Source organism: Rana temporaria, chromosome 4, assembly GCF_905171775.1.
Source record: "Rana temporaria chromosome 4, aRanTem1.1, whole genome shotgun sequence".
Taxonomy (NCBI): domain Eukaryota; kingdom Metazoa; phylum Chordata; class Amphibia; order Anura; family Ranidae; genus Rana; species Rana temporaria.
Genome location: NC_053492.1, coordinates 424,393,641 through 424,414,203, shown reverse-complemented (window position 1 = coordinate 424,414,203; position 20,563 = coordinate 424,393,641). Strand labels below are relative to the sequence as shown.

General features: G+C 43.6%; 1 protein-coding gene across 1 annotated transcript in view; it reads right to left on the bottom strand.

Annotated features, from left to right (window-relative positions):
- NVL (nuclear VCP like) overlaps positions 1-20,563 on the bottom strand; it is a 67,809-nt gene that overhangs the window by 16,115 nt on the left and 31,131 nt on the right. The window contains exons 17-19 of the mRNA XM_040351385.1: positions 20,042-20,161; positions 13,432-13,531; positions 2,035-2,141 (exon numbers count right to left, since the gene is read on the bottom strand). Coding sequence (XP_040207319.1) covers positions 2,035-2,141; positions 13,432-13,531; positions 20,042-20,161 — 327 coding nt within the window. The remainder of the gene's footprint in view (positions 1-2,034; positions 2,142-13,431; positions 13,532-20,041; positions 20,162-20,563) is intronic.

The following is a 20,563-nucleotide window of genomic DNA, read 5'->3' as shown; positions in this document are numbered from 1 at the left end:
TTTGACAGCTGAATTCTCCTCTCTGTGTGATCTGGCTGGATTTCCTCTTCCTCTACCTTCTCCAAAGTTCCTGGCCGATCGCTGGGAGGAGAATCGGCTCCCGTGAGGCTGCATTGATGGGCACCGATGAGGCTACATTGATGGACACCGATGAGGCTACATTGATGGACATCGATGAGGCTGCACTGATAAAGTTGTTGTTCATATTTATTTTTTGTAACAGTGTCTTTTTATGAGATAATTTACAAGGGTGTGTTTTGGGGGCGGGGCAGAATAGGTGTTGGGCGGGGCAACTGGTGGGAAGCAACTCTTAAGGCCTGGCTAGTAGCTTAGGACTTGAAATTTTGAGCCCTGGTATAAACGATTGGGTTGATTTACTAAAACTGGAGTGCGCAAAATCTGGTGCAGCTCTGCAAGGAAACCAATCAGTTTCCAGGTTTTATTGTCAAAGCTTCATTGAATAAGTAGAAATTAGAAGCAGATTGGCTACCATGCACAGCTGCATTAGATTTTGCACTCTCCCGTTTTAGTAAAACAGCCCCATGAGTGCTACAAGCAGTATCCCATCCGTTAGAAAAGTGGGAGCTGGGGTCACCCGGTACAGAGGGATTGTACCCTCCATGACTAGTTTTAGACATGCTGCAGCCGCAGTGCATTTAGGCAATGTACATGCTTAGGGTAAGAGGCAAGGCCTCAGGTTACCAACAAAACCCAGACGGCTGATAGAAGGTGTGGGTCAGTAAATAGATGGCTATAGTCACTGAAGGTGGGCAGTCAATAGATGGCTATAGTCAACGATAGGTAGGGAGACCGCCGCTCCAGGTGAGCACAGGCAGGTAATCAAAGTCCACTCAGGAATCACACGGGTGCTGGCAATGCATAGAATTAAGCAGGTGGGAGAATGGATGGACAGTCGCACTCCAAAAAGTCTTGTTGAAAAAAGACGTGCTCTTTATTGTAAAAAGGAAAAAAATGCACAGCACACAACAGCATACAGTGGGATGGACAGCTGACGCGTTTTGCATTAACTAATGCTTAGTCATGGCTATGACTAAGCATTAGTTGTTAATGCGAAACGCGTCAGCTGTCTATCCCACTGTATGCTGTTGTGTGCTGTGCATTTTTTCCTTTTTACAATAAAGAGCACGTCTTTTTTCAACAAGACTTTTTGGAGTGCGACTGTCCATCCATTCTCCCACCTGCTTAGATGGCTATAGTCACTGAAGGTGGGCAGCAGGAACAAATCGAAAGTAAAGGTCCCATGTGGCTCTTTACAACAGGAGCAACAATAAGTTGGATGCTTCCTTGACATTCTATAATGGGAAAGAGCCGAGCGGCACGCTACAAACCACATCAGAGCTCAGTCCTAAAGCAATAACCCCCTTCCATGGCAAAGCCACCAGTAAATGAGGAACAATGGCACCCAGCAACCAAAAAAAAAAAAAAAAAGGAGATGGAGCCCCTTATAATCTGCTTCTCATTAGGCAAGTCGCCAGTGACAGGGCAAGCACAACGGAAATGCCAGCAACTCTGAACCTGGAAAGCACGCCACAGCCAACTTAACCAGAATGCAGTCTGGAAAGAGTCCCAACCCAAAGGTCATTTCTAGGTTCACCACCCAATATATAGTCCAGTAGGGCCTGGATGCAGTATGGTCCAACAGCCAAGCCAAGGATGACCACACCATTGCAAATCACAGGAGAAACCTCCAAATCAAGACACTTTTCTAGACCACTGAAGAAAAAAAAACAAAAACTGCTGGCAAAAATCACAGGTTTGTCTTTAAAACAGCAGAACTGTAGAAAAGATGCTCCAAGGACACTAACACAACACAAAAGCATACTAGAAGATGGGAGGGCTACCCTGGGGGCTAGTATACATTTTTTTTATGCTTGCCAATGTTCAATCCTCCTCTAGGCGGCAGTATAACCTGTACGTTTAAGACTTCCTGTGTTCCTCAAAAGGAAGAGGAAGGGAATCTATTCTGTAATGTGTGTTAAATGATGCTTCAAAGCTCAAAAAATTAAAAGTTACTTTGGTGATGGTTCTCAGGATAGCCAGCCGGTCAGCAGGAGGTGGAAGTCCAACATACAGGGTTTTGTCTAGGCGTCCAGGCCGCAGAATAGCCGGGTCGATGATATCTGTAGAAATCAGATTGGAAACATTTGTGAGACTTGGCAGCCAATGCATTTCTGAGGACCTTTGATTACACAACTACAAATCCTACAGTGCACTCATACGCTATCACTAGGGTTGTCCCGATACCACTTTTTTAGGACCGAGTACAAGTACCGATACTTTTTTTCAAGTAGTCGCCGATACCGAATACCGATACTTTTTTTAAATGTGTCCCCAAATGCAGCCATGTCCCCCCAGCCATGTCCCCCACATATGCAGCCATGTCCCTCTAGCCATGCCCCTCACATATGCAGCCATGTCCCTCTAGCCATGTCCCTCACATATGCAGCCATGTCCCTCTAGCCATGTCCCTCACATATGCAGCCATGTCCCTCTAGCCATGTCCCTCACATATGCAGCCATGTCCCTCTAGCCATGTCCCTCACATATGCAGCCATGTCCCTCCAGCCATTTCCCCCATACCTTTGCCGCCAAAAGCCGCCGCATGGAGAAAATCACAGCATTCATTTGAATTTGCCCGCGCGTATAGACACTCCCCCTTGCTCGGGATTGGACAGATCACGATCACCCATCCAATCCCGAGCAAGGGGGAGTGTCTATACGCGCGGGAACACTACAGCTATTCAAATGAAAGCTGTGATGTTCCCGTACGCCGTTTAACCCATGCGGCGGCTTTCGATGCGGCGGCAGCGGCGGGGGGGGGGGGGGGGAAGTATTCTATTTAGGTATCGGGGGTATTTGCGCGAGTACAAGTACTCCCGCAAATACTCGGTATCGGTCCCGATACCGATACTGGTATCGGTATCGGGACAACCCTAGCTATCACCTTCTGAAAACTGCCACAGTTGCTTCTGGCCCAAAACAGGAGCATGAAGTTTTTTGTCATAAAATTAGTAACAAGTTCACTTTCAATAAGTATTTCACGGTGAAGCATACAGTACATTTAAGCATGACAATTACACCTGGAAACCTAATAATTTAAGTTACCATAACTCAAAACTCCTTTGAGCTACTTTCTCTTGCAGTGTCCTTTGGAGCCACGCTTGCATGCAGGGACTACAATTGGGTCTCCCTACACTGTGTGCATCAATAGAAACACACAGCCCCTTGGCTTAGGATGGCAAGGGAATACCCTGCTTCACCCTCCATGCCCACCCTCTACAGGCTGCCTGTAGAAAACAACAGAGGGGGAGGATACAAGACCAGTCAACCAGCACAAGTAGGGAGAGCATCACTGACTGATCTTAATTACAGCAAGTTCCTACACCCCAAAAAAAATACAAATACACAAAGTACACAAAGAATCATGAAAGAAAACGCATGCCTCTTATTTAGAGGAGAAGTTAAACCAAAGCTTGTTTTGGCTGGACTTCTCCTATGGGTCACAGGAGTGCAATTTGTTTTGCACTCCTGTGACCCGTTTTCAACAGAGAGCGGTCTGAAGTCCGCTCTCCGCTGATGTCACAAAAACCAGTCCAGGCACCACGTCATCCCAACAATGGAAGTCTGGATCTGCCCAGATGCCTAGACTGATGCATGTCTCTGCCTCTCAAAGTCGCTGAAAGCCTGAGACGGCCTGCTCTGTCCCCATCCCAGCTCAACACTCCAGTGATTGAGGAGGGAGAAGAGCAGAGCGGTGACTGACAGTTTGCAACTCACGGAGCTCTGAAAACCAAGTGATCGGCGGGGTTTGTTAGCTCGGTTCTCAGTGCAGAGGCATCGGGGATTGATGCTGCATCCACCTAGGCGAGTATGGGGGGGGTACAGAAAGAAAACCCATACTTCTTTTTTAAACAATATTCGCTTAACCCAAGATTCAGCTTTGATATTTTTCTAGTTGGGATATGTAATCTGCACACACAGGAAGCCCCTTATAACAATACAGAACAAATGACAGCTAGGCCGAGCCCCTTACCCGATTCCAACTGCTGCTTATGCATGGCAAAGAACAAAGCAAAATGTCGTATGGACATTTTAGTGCACTCAGAGGAAAATCATATCCTTTGTGGCCATTGAGGAATTAAATTTAAAAAAAATGTATACTTGAAGTTCAGCCTTAAAGTGGATGTAAACCCACTCTCATCCTTTCTAAACTACTGCCATAGTGCTGATCTATAAGGATATACATGCCTCCTGCATGTATCCTTACCTGTCAAATGTTTCCCCTCTGTCTGTTATGAGAACTGAAAAACTGCAGATTCTGTGGGTGGATCTGTTGTCTGGAGCTCTGTGGGTGGAGTCGTGATGTCAGTAGACTCCCCACCCTCCTCTACACTCCCCTTACACTGAATTCTGCTATGATTACCAACATCCAGTCAAAATCCAGAAAAGTAACCACATGACTTCAGAAAAGGAGTGGGGGTGGGAATTAAAAAATAATGCCTGCCTCCAAGCTAGTGCATGAGATATGTAATTAACCTATCGCTCACAGTAAAGGGGCGGAACGGACCAAGGTTTTTCTCTGTAAGTCCTTTTTATTTCACTGAACAATAAAAAAAAAAGAGGATTGCTCAGCGCTGGATTAACTATGTGTGGCAAGACTGGGCACAGATGATAGGAAATATTATACTGTACATTGTGACATCAAAAAAAGTTATTTTTTTTTTTTTCCGGGTTTACATACACTGGAGAAGTAAAGCCAAAGCTCACTTGGCTGTATGTCTCCTGTGGGTCACAGGAGTGCAGTTTGTTCTGCACTCCTGTGACCCATTTTCAGCAGACAGCGGGCTGACGTCACAGAGCGTCAGAGCTGGTCCAGGCTCAGGAAGGATCGCGACCATATGGTCAGGATCCGCCCAGATCTCTAGACCAGCATCACCTCTCAGCAAGCCGCTGAGAGCTTGAGCCAGCCACTCCTGTCCCCTCGACAGCCCAGCTCTTCAGTGAGTGGGGGGACAGAGCAGAGAGCCGGTGACTGACAGTCACCAGCTCTTTGTTTACGGAGCTCTGAGAACCGAGCGGCCAGCGTTGTTTGTTTACTCGATTCTCTATTAAATATTTTTTTTTTTTAAATCCAATACTTCTCTTTTAAATAACTGGAGCCTGATCTCTCATATCACAGCATACACAGGTCACCGTGAGCCAGGACAAACAATGTCCTTCTCCAGAGCAAACAGCAGCTACTGGAATCCAGCCTTATCCAATTACTCAGGAACTAGTCTCCTCTTTAGAGCAATCTGTCTGACATGCAGAGGGTCACGTTCCCTGCATGCCATGCGCAGGAGTAAATATCACTATAACCGGAATGTCGGTAAGAAAGGTGAAGCCTGAGCAAGTGTCAAATAAATCAAAGCACTCCAAACAATCCTATCTCTGTGCAAACAGAACAAAAAGTAGCAAAAAAGGTGGAGAATTCTCCAAACAGACTTTACATTTCATCAAAGCAATGCTCACACCCTACTGACTATAACGAGTTATAGAATTAGTACATTTCCTGGATGTGCTGTGTACTTTGTCAATAATCTGCAGCATTTCAAAGTGTACATAAAGCCATCAATGCCTGGCTTTAGTGGAATTTGCACTCGCACTTGCATAAAAACACTCGTCAAATGTTAGATGGAGGTCATTTAACCTACCATATTCATTTTCTTGTTAAAAATAAATAACCTATTCATGTTTTTGGCTTTAATGAGTAATCTAAAAAAAAATTAAGCAACTGAAGGCGATGCAAAAGGCATGCAAATAGTGTTCCTGGTGGTAGCTGAATGCAGGTTGCCAGTGTAGCCGAGTCCACGGTGCTAAACAAGTGAAACTTAAAGCGGAGGTTCACCCATGGAGAACACCTTTTCCCCCTTAGATTCCTGCTCGTTTTCTCTAGGGGAATCGGCTATTTGTTTTAAAATATGAGCTGTACTTACCCGTTTACGAGATGCATCCTCTCCGTCGCTTCCGGGTATGGGCTGCGGGACTGGGCGTTCCTTCTTGATTGACAGTCTTCCGAGAGGCTTCCGACGGTCGCATCCAGCGCGTCACGATTTTCCGAAAGAAGCCGAACGTCGGTGCGCAGGCGCAGTATAGAGCCGCACCGACGTTCGGCTTCTTTCGGCTACGAGTGACGCGATGGATGCGACCGTCGGAAGCCTCTCGGAAGACTGTCAATCAAGAAGGAACGCCCAGTCCCGCAGCCCATACCCGGAAGCCGACGGAGAAGATGCATCTCGAAAACGGGTAAGTAATGCTCATATTTTAAAACAAATAGCCGATTCCCCTAGAAAAAACGAGCATGAAGCCAATGGAAAAAAAAAACGAATTGGGTGAACTCACGCTTTAAGAATCATTCAAACCGTGCCACACCATAACAGATATTTTTTTAACCACTTCAGCTCCGGAAGCTTTACCCCCCTTGCGTCATTTTAAATGACAATTGCCCGGTTGTGCAAACATGTTATCCCCCCCCCCCCCTCCCACAAATAGAACTTTTTTTGTGGTATTTGATCACCTTTCCTTTTTTTTGTGTGTGCTATGAACCGACAATTTTGAAAAAAACAAACAAAAAAAAAAACACAATAATATATTTTTACTTTCTGCTATAAAACACATCCAATAAAAAGAAAATATAAAAATTTCTTCCTCAATTTAGGCCAATATGTATTCTGCTATATATTTTTGGTAAAAAAAAATCCCAATAAGCACATATTGATTGGTTTGCGCAAAAGTTATCGTGTCTACAAACTATGGGATATTTTTATTTATTCATTCTTTATTAGCAACGGCGGCGATCAACGACTAATAGCGGGACTGCGATATTGCAGAGGACATTCTGACACTTTTTGGGGACCAGTGACACCAATACAGTAATCAGTGCTAAAAAATATGCACGATCACTGTACTAATGACACTGGCTGGGAAAAGGGGTGAACAAAGGGTTAACTGTGTGCCTAGCCTGTATTTTAGTACAGTGTGTGAGGTGCTTTTACTAGGGGGAAAACATGGATCCTAGTCCCTGCTTTGCAGAGACACGATCCATGCCTTCTCTCCTGTCAGAACAGTAATCTGCCTTTTTTACATAGGCAGACCGCTGTTCTGTGTCTCTGCAGGATGATCAGCGGTCCATGCTAGGTACCCACTGATCAGCTCCCGCTGTGTTTAATCACAGCAAGAGTGAGCCGCCGGCGGTGCTCATTCATGCATGCTACCTGGAAGAGCCGAATCACATACATTATAAATAAATTATAACTAACTATATATATATATATATATATATATATATATATATATATATATATATATACACACACACATATATACATATACATATACACACACATACACACGGTACTGCACACAGTGGCTGCAAGTGGTTAAAGTGCAATCACAACTGTGATTCACAGGTAAAAGTATTAGTCAGGTGACTTGCATAAGCTGAGGTGGTGTTATTAGTCTGCTTCGAGTCAAAGAAATATATGCCTTAGTCTCCTCTCCTCCAGCATTGAAAATCTGCAGCAAGTCACAGGGCGAGAGGCTGCAGCAGGAACTGATCTGTGCAGACATTTGTGAACACAGCCAAGAACTGCACAAGCACCAAAAGTTATTTCGCACTTGGCAAACAAATTTATTTATTTTTTTCTGGCTCTGTGCATTGAGAAATCCCCCCCCCCCCCTGTCCCCTTCAGGGCACAGGATTTAATAGTGATCCTGCATCCATCAGAATATACTGATCAGCAGCAGTCTGCAACTGCTGATCGAGTAAAGTTTTCCAGCACATCCTGCCCTTTAAGATAAGTCGATCAAACGTTTGACTTCTGTTGAGCAAGGATGGCCAAACAATGAGCGAAATCTGGCCAGTGCAGCAGCATACTGGACAATTCATGATCAGCGGGTGCCGCCGTCAGAATACAATGTCCAGGAGGGTTGCGTTCCGCTATCCACCTCTCTTGTATGGAAGAGGAGGAATCTTGGTTCCACTAGCTCTAAAAAAAAAAAAAAAAAAAAAAAAAAGAAGAAGAAGAGAGAGAACCCAACAATGTACGACCAGCTTAAAGCCAGCCATAAATAGATCGTATGTCAGCCAGTTCAGCAGGACTTGACCAAGATTCGATCTATGGGCAGGCTGGTTGTACCCAAATCCATCCAATCGGTCAACTTGGGTACAACCAGCCTGTCTGATTTTTTTTACATGCAACAGATTTCTGCCAACAGCTATAGCCGCTAGCAGTAATCGTGTTCTGCAGGTCAGAAAGGCTCTCTGCCGGCAAAACACAATAGTGACTGTGTTGAAGGGGGAACCAAGCAATTTTCTTTTCTTCCACAAGTTGTGCTACAGTATGTGGGTGAGTGGTAATAACCAAATGTGTTACACTTACAAATCACTTATGCACTTACCATGAAAAATATATCTGATGCTAGGTATGCTTAAATATATATCTAACAGGAGAGGAGATTGTTGGAGGGTGCGATCACTATGCAAAGCAAATTCTGCATTATTGTCCAAAATTAGATATTTAGGCCCAGATTCTCAAAGGGCTTACGACGGCGCAGCGCCATGAACGCCGTCGTAAGTCCTAATCTGGGCCGTCGTATCTATGCGACTGATTCTTAGAATCAGGTTACGCATAGATATCCATTAGATCCGACAGGCGTAAGTCTCTTACACCGTCGGATCGTAACTGCAAGTTTTTTTTCCCCGCTAGGTGGCGCTTCCGTCGATTTCCGCGTCGAGTATGCAAATTAGCTAGATACGCGAATTACCGAACGTACGCGCGGCCGACGCAGTAAAGTTACGACGTTTCCGTTAGGCTTTTCCCGGCGTAAAGTTGCCCCTGCTATATGAGGCACAGCCAATGGTTAGTATGGCCGTCGTTCCCGCGTTTTGAAAATGTATAAAGTTACATCGTTTGCGTAAGTCGTCCGTGAATGGGGCTGGACGTCATTTGGAGCAAAGCACACTGGGATATTTTAGGGACGGCACATGCGCAGTTCGTTCAGTGCGGGGACGCGCTTCATTTAAATGAAACACGCCCCCTACCCGCCGAATTTGAATTCCGCCGGGTCTTTTACGCTATGCCGCCGCAACTTTACAGGCAAGTGCTTTGTGAATAAAGCACTTGCCTGAAAAACTTGCGGCGGCATAACTTAAATCACATACGTTACGCCCGCACAAGTTTGCGCCCATCTACGTGAATCTGGGCCTTATATTACTCGTATTATAACACAACATCTAACACTTGTCCTATTTATGCCATCATGGGAAGAAAATATAAAAAGATACACTTCAGGAAGTTATACAAGCAGTAGTTTAAAGCCCAAATCAGGGCACAAAAAAGCAACACCCGTGCATCGGTGCCCCCACATTGCAAGGGTGCTAGTTTTTGCCTGGGGGTAATGGAATAAAGGGTTGCTGGTGGTATTATTTTAAATGCTTGACAGAATTATTTTGACTATAACCTTCAAACTAGATACCTCACCTCGACCCAAACAGGTGCTTGTCAGCATAAAGTACTAAACTGTTTGGATAATGATATGGCTATAGTCTACAACTTATCCATCAGCTAGCCCTACCCTTTTTATCTATAGGTTTCATTATATAAGCCTATGCAACAGGTGATAAATCGCCTATGTAATCGGTAATAGGAAGCTAAAGTATCTGAGTTGCAAATACGCTTGTTTACATAAATCATGAATTTTTGGTCTAACCCAGGGATCCTCCAACTACGGCCCTCCAGCTGTTGCGGAACTACACATCCCATGAGGCATTGCAAAACTCTGAAATTCACAGACATGATTAGGCATGATGGGAATTGTAGTTCCTGAACAACTGGAGGGCCGTAGTTTGAAGACCCATGGTCTAACCCCTTGCTTTAATGCTACAATATGGGCAGGCTGCACAGAATCAGTATATATATGCGATTCTGCTCTTCCAGGTAGGGGGTGCGCTGCTTGTGCTGTGATTAGTCTCAGCACAAGCAGATCAGCAGGTGCCAGCCAGTGGATGTCCGTCGGCACCTGCTGATCAGTGAGGAAAATGATAGAACAAGGGAGAGCTCTGTCCTGTCAGCGAGGATGTGCTGAATTTTGTTTCCTTGCAAAGCATGGAATAAAAACCAGCACATACCTTAGTGAAAGTACCACATAGTAAACACAAAAACACTGGTTAGGCACACATTTAACACTTAGATTGTCCTAAATATTTAACCCCTTCCCAGCCAGTGTCATTAGTACAGTGACAGTGTACATTTTTAGCACTGATCACTGTATTGGTGTCACTGGTTCCCACAAAGTGTCAGATTGTCTGCCGCAATATTGCAGTCCCGCTATAAGTCGTTGATCGCTGCCATTACTAGTATAAAAAAAAAAAAAAAATTCCAGTGTGTGTGCGCATGTATGTGTGTATAATATATATATATATATATATATATATATATATATATATATATATATATATATATATATATACACACACACACACACACACATACATATATACTTGCATACATACATACACACACACACCATAGATATAACTTTTGCACAAATCAATCAACATATGCTTATTGGGATTTTTTTTTACCAAACATTTGTAGCGTGGCCTGGTCATGAAAAAGGGGGGAGGGGGGGGTGTGTAAATCTTTGGGAGGTTTAAAGTAATTCAGCCAGCAAAAAAAAAAAAAAAAGGAAGAAGAAAGGACAAAAAATGAAAATAAATCTGGAAAAGTCAGATGCCTGCTGTGGTTTCCCCAGCTGTCCACTATGCCACTACAGATACACATTAGTGACACAACAGCTGGGGGTACTATGACAATGTGCAGCAGGGAACCAGGCATCAGACACTGCCAGAACTGTGTCATATGCCAAATATTCTTTGCCCAACATAGATAGCTCTGAAAGAGCACAGGAGGTGGGATGGATATTATTCCTCGTTTTTACATTGTGACAGTGTTGCTTTAAGGGGGGACTATAACTTTATTTATCCCTTCTCTTTCTTCTCCTCAAAACTTGCATTATCATTACAGATTTTAGATGAGAAACTTCTTCCAGCTGCTTTAGCCTGCCAACGGCCTGGTGGTATTTACACCGGTTATTGTTCCAGCACCTCTGGGCCTGCGTGGTCACAGAATATGGCCAGAGTTCATGATGTGGGCAGTTGGTCCTATAGATGAAGAGGCATCTACTATATACGATACGATACGCCAAAGGGTTTGGTTTAGCCTTGCTGACTTCTAAAATCAAGAATCCAGAGGGTCTTGAGCTGTTGGGTCTTTCCCTTTTCTCTTCAGCGATGAAAATTTGCCTTATTAATCACATAGCAGACGAAACAACTTACAGATAAGCCATATATGACAGCTCCTTTGTGAGCATTACCTTCATATGATTATCTTTTGAATAAAGATTTTAACTACTACGCTCAGAAGGCGCTGCTTTAAAAAAGCATCTAAAGCCTTACACGGGCATTTGGGCGTGTCAAGTGTTTGAGAGTTGATACATTCTAGCCAGAAAATTACTTTATTCTTGTTACTGGAATGCATTAATGAGCAAATGCAGCTAAATAAGTCTAGCATTTAAATGTGTTTACACACGTACAGGCGTGCCAAGCATTCACAATGACATCACATTAACATACCATGAGCTGTGGATAAAAGTAGGCGTTAGCAGGTGTTCCTTGTAACTAGAAAGTGTTTTCAAGGGTTACTTTATTTTAAAGCAGAGCTACACCCAAAAAGGGAAGCTCCGCTTGTTCTCACCCTCGCCTTCCAAATTTGGCATTTTTGGAAGGGGGGAGGTATCTGATTTTGACAGGTACCCACTCCCACATTTGGGTAAGATTGCGACTGCGATCAAGTATGTCCAGCCAACCCCCCCACCCCAAAGGTCCCAGAAGATGGCGGGACCATTCAGAAAGTGCAGCGAGACATGCACAGTAGGGAACTGGCTGTGAAGCCTGAAGGCTTTCCCTAACTGAAAATGTCAGTGCCTTTACCCCAAAGACGATTGAAGAATCGGCATGGGTGCCATCATCGCTGGATTCCTGTCCTTATGTTAAAAGTCAGCAGCTACATTATTTTTTAGGGGAGCCTGGAGCTACTCTTTAAAAAGGTTGAGAAAGCCCAACCCAGAACAATGAGTTGTCCTTAGATCCATATCAAATAGGATGCCAAATGTGCAGCTGTCAGACATGAAAATCTTTACACATAATACTTATGAATTATATTAATTGATCTTGAACACTGTTCTGTAGATTTCCCTGCCCTGTTCAGTATAATTGGTTAGTTATATAATTACTATTATAGACGATAAATATATAAGCGCATTCATAAGGATTAATCTGTTGCAGTGTGCCACCAGTACAGACTCATTTCTGCCTCTCCCTGGTGATAAATCAAATTCAGATACAACAAACAAAATCCTAGGAGTTTGCCTTTTCAGAGCTGAGAACATAACGATACAGCCAAAGGGCGTGCGCACCTATGAATACAGCCCAAAGAGACTAAGAATAAAGCTGGAACTGGCTGAATATTGATGAGCATGTAGCTGTTCCCACCACACTGGGGAAAATTATTAAATCGATCAGTGGTGGGTACAGCTGTCATAGTACATTGTCCTGATAAGGGGGGGTTGATCGTTTGGATGGAGTAAACCGTCCATCAGTCCATTGGCTGAATGAAAAGAAAACGTATGGCCTGGTCAGCTTAAAGCACGGGTCTTCAAACTACGGCCCTCCAGTTGTTCAGGAACTACAATTCCCATCATGCCTAGTCATGTCTGTGAATGTCCGTGTGTTACAATGCCTCATGGGATGTGTAGTTCTACAACAGCTGGAGAGCCGTAGTTTGAGGATCCCTGGCTTAAAGTGTCAGATCAGTGATATCAGACTTGCCAGTTGCTCACCTACTTGGAACAACCAGGCCTTGCTCACTCTCTGGGTGATGATCGGTACCAACAGCCTATATTGCTAACCTTGACCTTCTGCATTGACCCAGCAGAGCTGACCTTGCTTGTACAGTATGTGGCATGCTATGCACTGCTGGAAAGACTGCATTGAAGGCAGCTGAATTGGAGCTGCTGCATCCAAATTGACATTAATGGGACTGCCTGCACAGAAACCCTGGGCACCACCATGTGGGCAAAGACAGCCTCTGCATGGGTATATGCTATCCATATGCCCATGTGTAAGAGGCATAAGCCTTCGATTTTAACAAACAGTCACAGGCTAGAGTTTTTTGATCCAGACACAGCAGCAGAACACCAGTTCAACCCAACTGTCTCTGTTTCATGAAGTGTAATGTGTTGGAAAGCTCAAGCTGTAATGTGTTGGAAGATTGATTTAATTTCTCTTCATTATCAGCGCCAGTAGCTCACCTGGACGGTTAGTGGCAGCCATGATAAAAACTTGACGTCTACTTTCCAGTCCATCCATCTCGGTAAGCAACTGATTAACGACTCTCACACTGGATCCCGACTACAAGAGAAGAGGAAAAATAAAAAATTTGAACCTGTGCAGACAAATGACACTTGGAATAACAGCAACACAGCCCCAATATGCAGCATCAAAATGTGCGAACATTCTTAAATCTGAATACTGCAATGTTTCCTGATACTCTGAAGCACAGTTAGCATGTCGTGTGGCAGACAAAAAAAAAAAAAAGGGATTTACACATTTTCAGGAATATCTATTTTTGCACTTTCAGAGTAGCCTTTGTGCTCTCCACCTTCCCCATACATAGCTCTGCAGACCCCCACAGTCTTTCACAATGCTTACATTTTTCTGCAAAATGTTCTTTGTACCGCACGCGCCTGTACAGGGAATCCTAAAGCTTTATGGGACTGTCACCCCACAGAAGACTAAGCGTTCTACAACACAATAGTGTGCAGTGCAGAGAGGCCAAGTGCAGAAGGGTAAGTAGGTATCTGGAGAAAAAGATTCACTTTCTTTGAAAGCAACTTATCTTTTAACTACTTGCTGACCGCCCTATAGCAGTTTTACTGTTACAGGGTGGCGGCTGTGCGCAGGATCACAGGAACCATGCCTTTCCTACTGGCAGATGAGCAGTCTGCCTTGTTTACATAGGCAGACTGACTTTTTGCCTGTGCACTGACCAATCAACAGTTGCCAGTGAACATCGAGTCTGCTGTACCCGCTGTGCAATATCGCAGCAGGAGCGAGCCACTGGCGACACGCATTCACGCCCACTATCCGGAAGTGCGGCATAACGTGTGTGTGTGTTTGTTTTTTTATATATACACACATATACAAAAAAATATATATATATATATATATATATATATATATATATATAATTTTTTTTTTTGTATATGTGTGTATATATAAAAAAACAAACACACACACACACACACACACGTTATGCTGCACTTCCGGATAGTGGGCGTGAATGCGTGTCGCCAGTAGCTCGCTCCCGCTGCGATATTGCACAGTGGGTACAGCAGACCCGATGTTCACTGGCAACTGTCGGTCGATCAGTGCACAGGCAAAACGGCAGTTTGCCTATGTAAACAAGGCAGACTGCTCATCTGCCAGTAGGAAAGGCATGGTTCCTGTGTTCCTGCAAAGCAAAAAGTGGCCTGGTCATGAAGGGGGGTAAATCTTCTGCAGCTGAAGTGGTTAATTATGTCAACTCTGTGCTAAAGTATCAATATCAGGAGGAGACAGGTTCATATTACAATCATTAGGAGATCCTGCACGCAATTATTGCACATGACGATAACCCTTGGCTGTGTATACAGTAGCAACTATGTAAAGAAAACATGCCAATTTAAAAACACTGCAGAGTTATAACTCCGAATCCATATTTGTAACAGATATCTAAACCCCAAAACAAAAATATAGCATGTTGCACTTTACCAGTCCTTAGATGTGATGGCAGCTTTATTTTTTATTTTTTTAGGCCGAGTACATTTTCTGAAGATGCAGTCAAATACACGATAAACCTAAAAGAAGTCGAGAATCTTTGCAAATTCCTGTTGGCTTTCCCATTTAAATCTCCAACTGCATTGTTGGATCCAATCCAATCCGATCCAATCCAATGAACTACACAACCTCTCCCCTTTATTGGAGATGTAGGGAGGTGCTTTGAAGTAAATCAGGACACCAGCCTAGGGTGACCATGCTGCTCCTTCCATAGATAGAGCACAGTGAGTGAGCGTTGTAACCCTGACACAAGAACTGTGTTAGTGGAAGGGTCAGCAGTTGCACATAAAAGGAATAAAAGGCCTCAAAGTGGAACTAAAGTTCCCATTTGAAAAAAAAAAAAAAAAAAAAGAAGAACAGAAAACCTACAAGCTCTTTATTGCAGAAGAGACCATCAAGGTCTCTTCTGCAATAAGATAAACCTACCTGCCTGCTTTAGAATGTACACTGGTCTGCACATCTCATCTTACATTGTGGAAAAGATCATGTGTTCCGAGATGACTGAAGTCATGTGCATGTGCCGGAGTGATGTCCACCCCACTAGCCAATTGAAGAGGGCCACAGCCTGGTACCCAGAAGACTCCAGGTAGAAGATGCAGCTGCTGGCGAGGGACCTAAAAGGGAGCTCCACCCAAAAGGGGAAGTTCAGCAAAAGGCATTATTTTTTTGTTGGGGGGGGGGGGGGGGAAGGGGAGTGTACCTGTTTGTTTTTCTCCTCTCTCCCAGCAGTCATCTGGGACACGTCACAGGTCCCAGAAGACTGCTGGGCAAGGTGCCCGCAGCACGTGCAGTGGCCAACCGGCTGTGAAGCCATAAGCTGTCACAGCCATGGGCCCAAAGTGGAGATGCCAGCGCCGGGGAGAGAAGACCGAGAGAAGAGACGGCTCGGGTGAGCACAACGCTGGATCCCGGAACAGGCGAGTGTTTGTTTATTACAAGTCAGCAGCTACACTTTTTGTAGCCGCTGACTTTTATTAAACACAAAAATTACTGGAGCTCCGGTTTAAAGGGGAGGTTCACCCTAAAAACGACTTTCCCTTATTACACTGGCCCCCCACATTACAATACGATTATGCCTATTAGGTTTTTTTTATGCTGTACATACCTTCGTACAGCCATTCACCCGGGTTGCGAGTCCCACGGGAGTGGGCGTTCCTAACATGCTGGTGATTGACAAAAAACGAGCTCCCCCCCCCCCCGTCGCGTAAGCCGCGTCACGATTGGCGAAAGGAGCCCAACGGCGATGCGCAGTATAGCGCCGATTCGCCGTTCGGCTCCTTTCGCCAATCGTGACGCGGCTTACGCGACGGGGGGGGGGGGGGGCTCGTTTTTTGTCAAAACGTCAATCACCAGCATGTTAGGAACGCCCACTCCCGCGGGACTCGCAACCCGGAAGCCACGGGTGAATAGCTGTACGAAGGTATGTACAGCATAAAAAAAACCTAATAGGCATAATCGTATTGTAATGTGGGGGGCCAGTGTAATAAGGGAAAGTCGTTTTTAGGGTGAACCTCCCCTTTAAGCACTGTGGACTAGTATCGCTTCAACAAGGGAAACGAATGATACATATAAGGACTTGTAACCTGCAATAAAAATAAATGCCTTTGGGTTTAGGCTTTAAAGCAGACCTTTTCAATGGGGGAAAAAAATACATTTGTTTCCTGCATAGGGAATGTTTACCATGGCTTGGGTGCATTACATTTTTTATAATCTTTATTTTAAATTGCCCATGTTAGCATACTGCTGAGCTTTGTACAGATTTCTTTAAATTACTTGATATTCTATCCACCAGGATTGGTAAAGAAACAGAACAAAAAGTCCTGGGTCAAATATAAGTCTTTGCAGTACACTGATGCGGACATAAGCCTAAATGCTTCAGCTTCAATTACCTTTGTCTCCTATGCTTTAACCAGTATACTATAGCCTGCATTGTATGCCATTATGCCTATTACAATAAAAATAAGGTCTGTTTGAACTTCCTGCTCATAGAAAATACATTTTCATAAAATGGTGTTTGCAATTCTAATGTCCCAGCTGTATGTAAATGCATTACTACAATGCAAAACAAGGTTTACCATCTTTATGTACAATAGAAAAAAAACTAAATTATATATATATCACACACACACACACACACACACACACACACACACACATTTATATATATATATATATATATATATATATATATATTTCACATACACACACACATATACATACACACACACACACACATATACATACACACACACACACACACACACACACACAGTGGGGATCGAAAGTTTGGCCACCCCAGGTAAAAATTTGTATTAATGTGCATAACGAAGCCAAGGAAAGATGGAAAGATCTCCAAAAGGCATCAAATTACATTTTCCATCATTTACACTTTCAAAATGACAGAAAACAAAAAAAATGGCAACTTCAAAAGTTTGGGCACCCTGCAGAATTTATAGCATGCACTGCCCCCTTTGCAAAGCTGAGACCTGCCAGTGTCATGGATTGTTCTCCATCATCGCCTGGGAAGACCAGGTGATGTCAATCTCAAAGGTTTTAAATGTCCAGACTCATCTGACCTTGCCCCAACAATCAGCACCATGGGTTCTTCTAAGCAGTTGTCTAGAAAACTGAAACTGAAAATAGTTGACGCTCACAAAGCTGGAGAAGTCTATAAGAAGATAGCAAAGCGTTTTCAGATGTCAATATCCTCTGTTCGGAATGTAATTAATAAATGGCAGTCATCAGGAACAGTGGAAGTTAAAGCAAGATCTGGAAGACCAAGAAAAATATCAGACAGAACAGCTCGCAGGATTGTGAGAAAAGCAATTCAAAACCCACGTTTGACTGCACGATCCCTCCAGAAAGATCTGGCAGACACTGGAGTTGTGGTACACTATTCCACTATAAAGAGATACTTGTACAAATATGGTCTTCATGGAAGAGTCATCAGAAGAAAACCTCTTCTACGTCCTCACCACAAAAATCAGCGTTTGAACTTTGCAAATGAACATATAGACAAGCCTGATGCATTTTGGAAACAAGTTCTGTGGACCGATGAGGTTAAAATAGAACTTTTTGGCCAGAATGAGCAAAGGTACGTTTGGAGAAGAAAGGGCACAGAATTGAATGAAAAGAACCTCTGTCCAACTGTTAAGCATTGGGGTGGATCAATCATGATTTGGGGTTGTATTGCAGCCAGTGGCACAGGGAACATTTCAGGAGTAGAAGGAAAAATGAATTCAATACAATTTCAGCAAATTTTGGATGGTAACTTGATGCCATCTGTGAAAAAGCTGAAGTTAAAGAGAGGATGGCTTCTACAAATGGATAATGATCCTAAACACACCTCAAAATCCACGGGGGATTACATCAAGAGGCGTAAACTGAAGGTTTTACCATGGCCTTGACAATCTCCTGACCTCAACATAATTGAAAATCTATGGATAGACCTTAAAAGAGCAGTGTGTGACAGACAGCCCAGAAATCTCAAAGAACTGGAAGACTTTTGTAAGGATGAATGGGCAAAGATACCTCAAACAAGAACTGAAAGACTCTTGGCTGGCTACAAAAAGCGTTTACAAGCTGTGATACTCGCCAAAGGGGGCAGTACAACATATTAACTCTGCAGGGTGCCCAAACTTCTGCAGACGCCATTTTTTTGTTTTCTGTAATTTTGAAAGTGTAAATGATAGAAATAAAATCTAACTTTTTTTGACATATTATAAGAATGTCTAATGTGTAATTTGATGCCTTTTGGAGATTTTTCCCATCTTTCCTTGGCTTTGTTATGCACATTAATACAAATTTTTACCTGGGGTGCCCAAACTTTCGATCCCCGTTGTACATACACATACATATATACACACACACACACACACACACACACACACACACACACACACACAGTGCCTTGCAAAAGTATTCACCCCCTTGGCATTTTTCCTGTTTTGTTGCCTCACAACCTGGAATTAACATGGATTGTTTGAGGATTTGCATCATTTAATTTACAGAACATGCCCACAACTACGAAGATTTTTTTTTTCTTATTGTGAAGCAAACACCAAATAGGACAAAATAACAGAAAAAGTCAATGTGCATAACTATTCACCCCCCCTAAGGTCAATACTTCGTAGAGCCACCTTTTGCGGCCATCACAGCTCCAAATCGCTTTGGATAAGTCTCTATGAGCTTGCCACATCTTACCACTGGGATTTTTGCCCATTCCTCCTTGCAAAACTGTTCCAGCTCCTTCAAGTTGGATAGTTTGTGCTTGTGAATAGCAACCTTTAAGTCTGACCACAGATTTCCAATTGGATTGAGGTCTGGGCTTTGACTAGGCCATTCCAACACATTTACATGTTTCTCAAGTGTTGTTTTACCAACGTGTTTGGGATCATTGTCCTGCTGGTAAACGTATATAGTTATAGCCGTTATCTAGTTGCCACCATCCTAAATTGGCTTTCCGTGATCCCGAAGAGACAATTTTTGAAGATCAGGAGAAACTGTTTTGACCAAAATGATTTTTTTAAGGCAATCTGAGGCGATCAGGCAAAGATTTATAGAAAAAGGGTATCCAGAGGACATCTTGGATGCTACCATTCAGTCGGTTGCTTTCCCCCGATAGGGAGAACATCTTGGCCCCTAGGGACAAACCTGCTAACAAGGGCCGATTTGAACGGTCCTTCCACACTACTTATTGCAGTCAGCATAGAGTTGTTAATAAATTGCTTAGGAAACACTGGGGAGTATTGAAGAATGATGTTTTGGGTCCTGCTGCTCCTGAACAGCCGAAGGTTATTTTTCGGAAAGCACCTGGACACCTCGAAGCTCCAAATGTTGTGGAACCACCAATCAGGCCCACGTTTTTTGGACATTTTTTAACGTTTTTTTTCCCCTGCCGCAAATGTCCTGTATGTAGATGTGTGGGCTGCAACTTTTTCACATACTATTCCTTGCCACTGAAGATCACATTTTGCAGCTTTATAAAAGACATTATAATTGTGCTACAAAAAAAAACCAAAAAAAAAAAAAAAACAACCTTACCTCATGGCCCGACCTTCGGGGACACAAGGCGTCAATTTCATCAAAAAATATTACGCAGGGGGAGGAGTTCGAAGCCCTTTGGAAAACCTGCCGAACAGCTCGCTCACTTTCACCAACGTACTGAAATGAAAACAAGCCGATTAAAAGCATAAACACTGGCTGGCCTTATTTCAGAAAGTAATGGAGAATAATAATGCTTACAATTCCACCAACACCAAATATACACATTTTAGGCTACTAGTGACTGGGAAGACACCACTCAAAACATAGGCTCCTTCTCCTGGCTGTCGGGTGACAGATCAGAGTTAGTTCAGGCTTCCCTAAAATAAGTTTACAGGGGAATATTTTGCTGCACACCAAGCGTTCCAAGCATCCAGACATGTGAATCAAAGCCTCTCCTGGAACCTTCTCCTTTGATGTCTTTCATCCCAAAGCCCCATGCACACCATCAGGTTTCCTGCAGGTTTTTCTCTTCAGGTTTACCAAAACCATGTAGTGCAAGGGCCAGCCTGATTGCATACA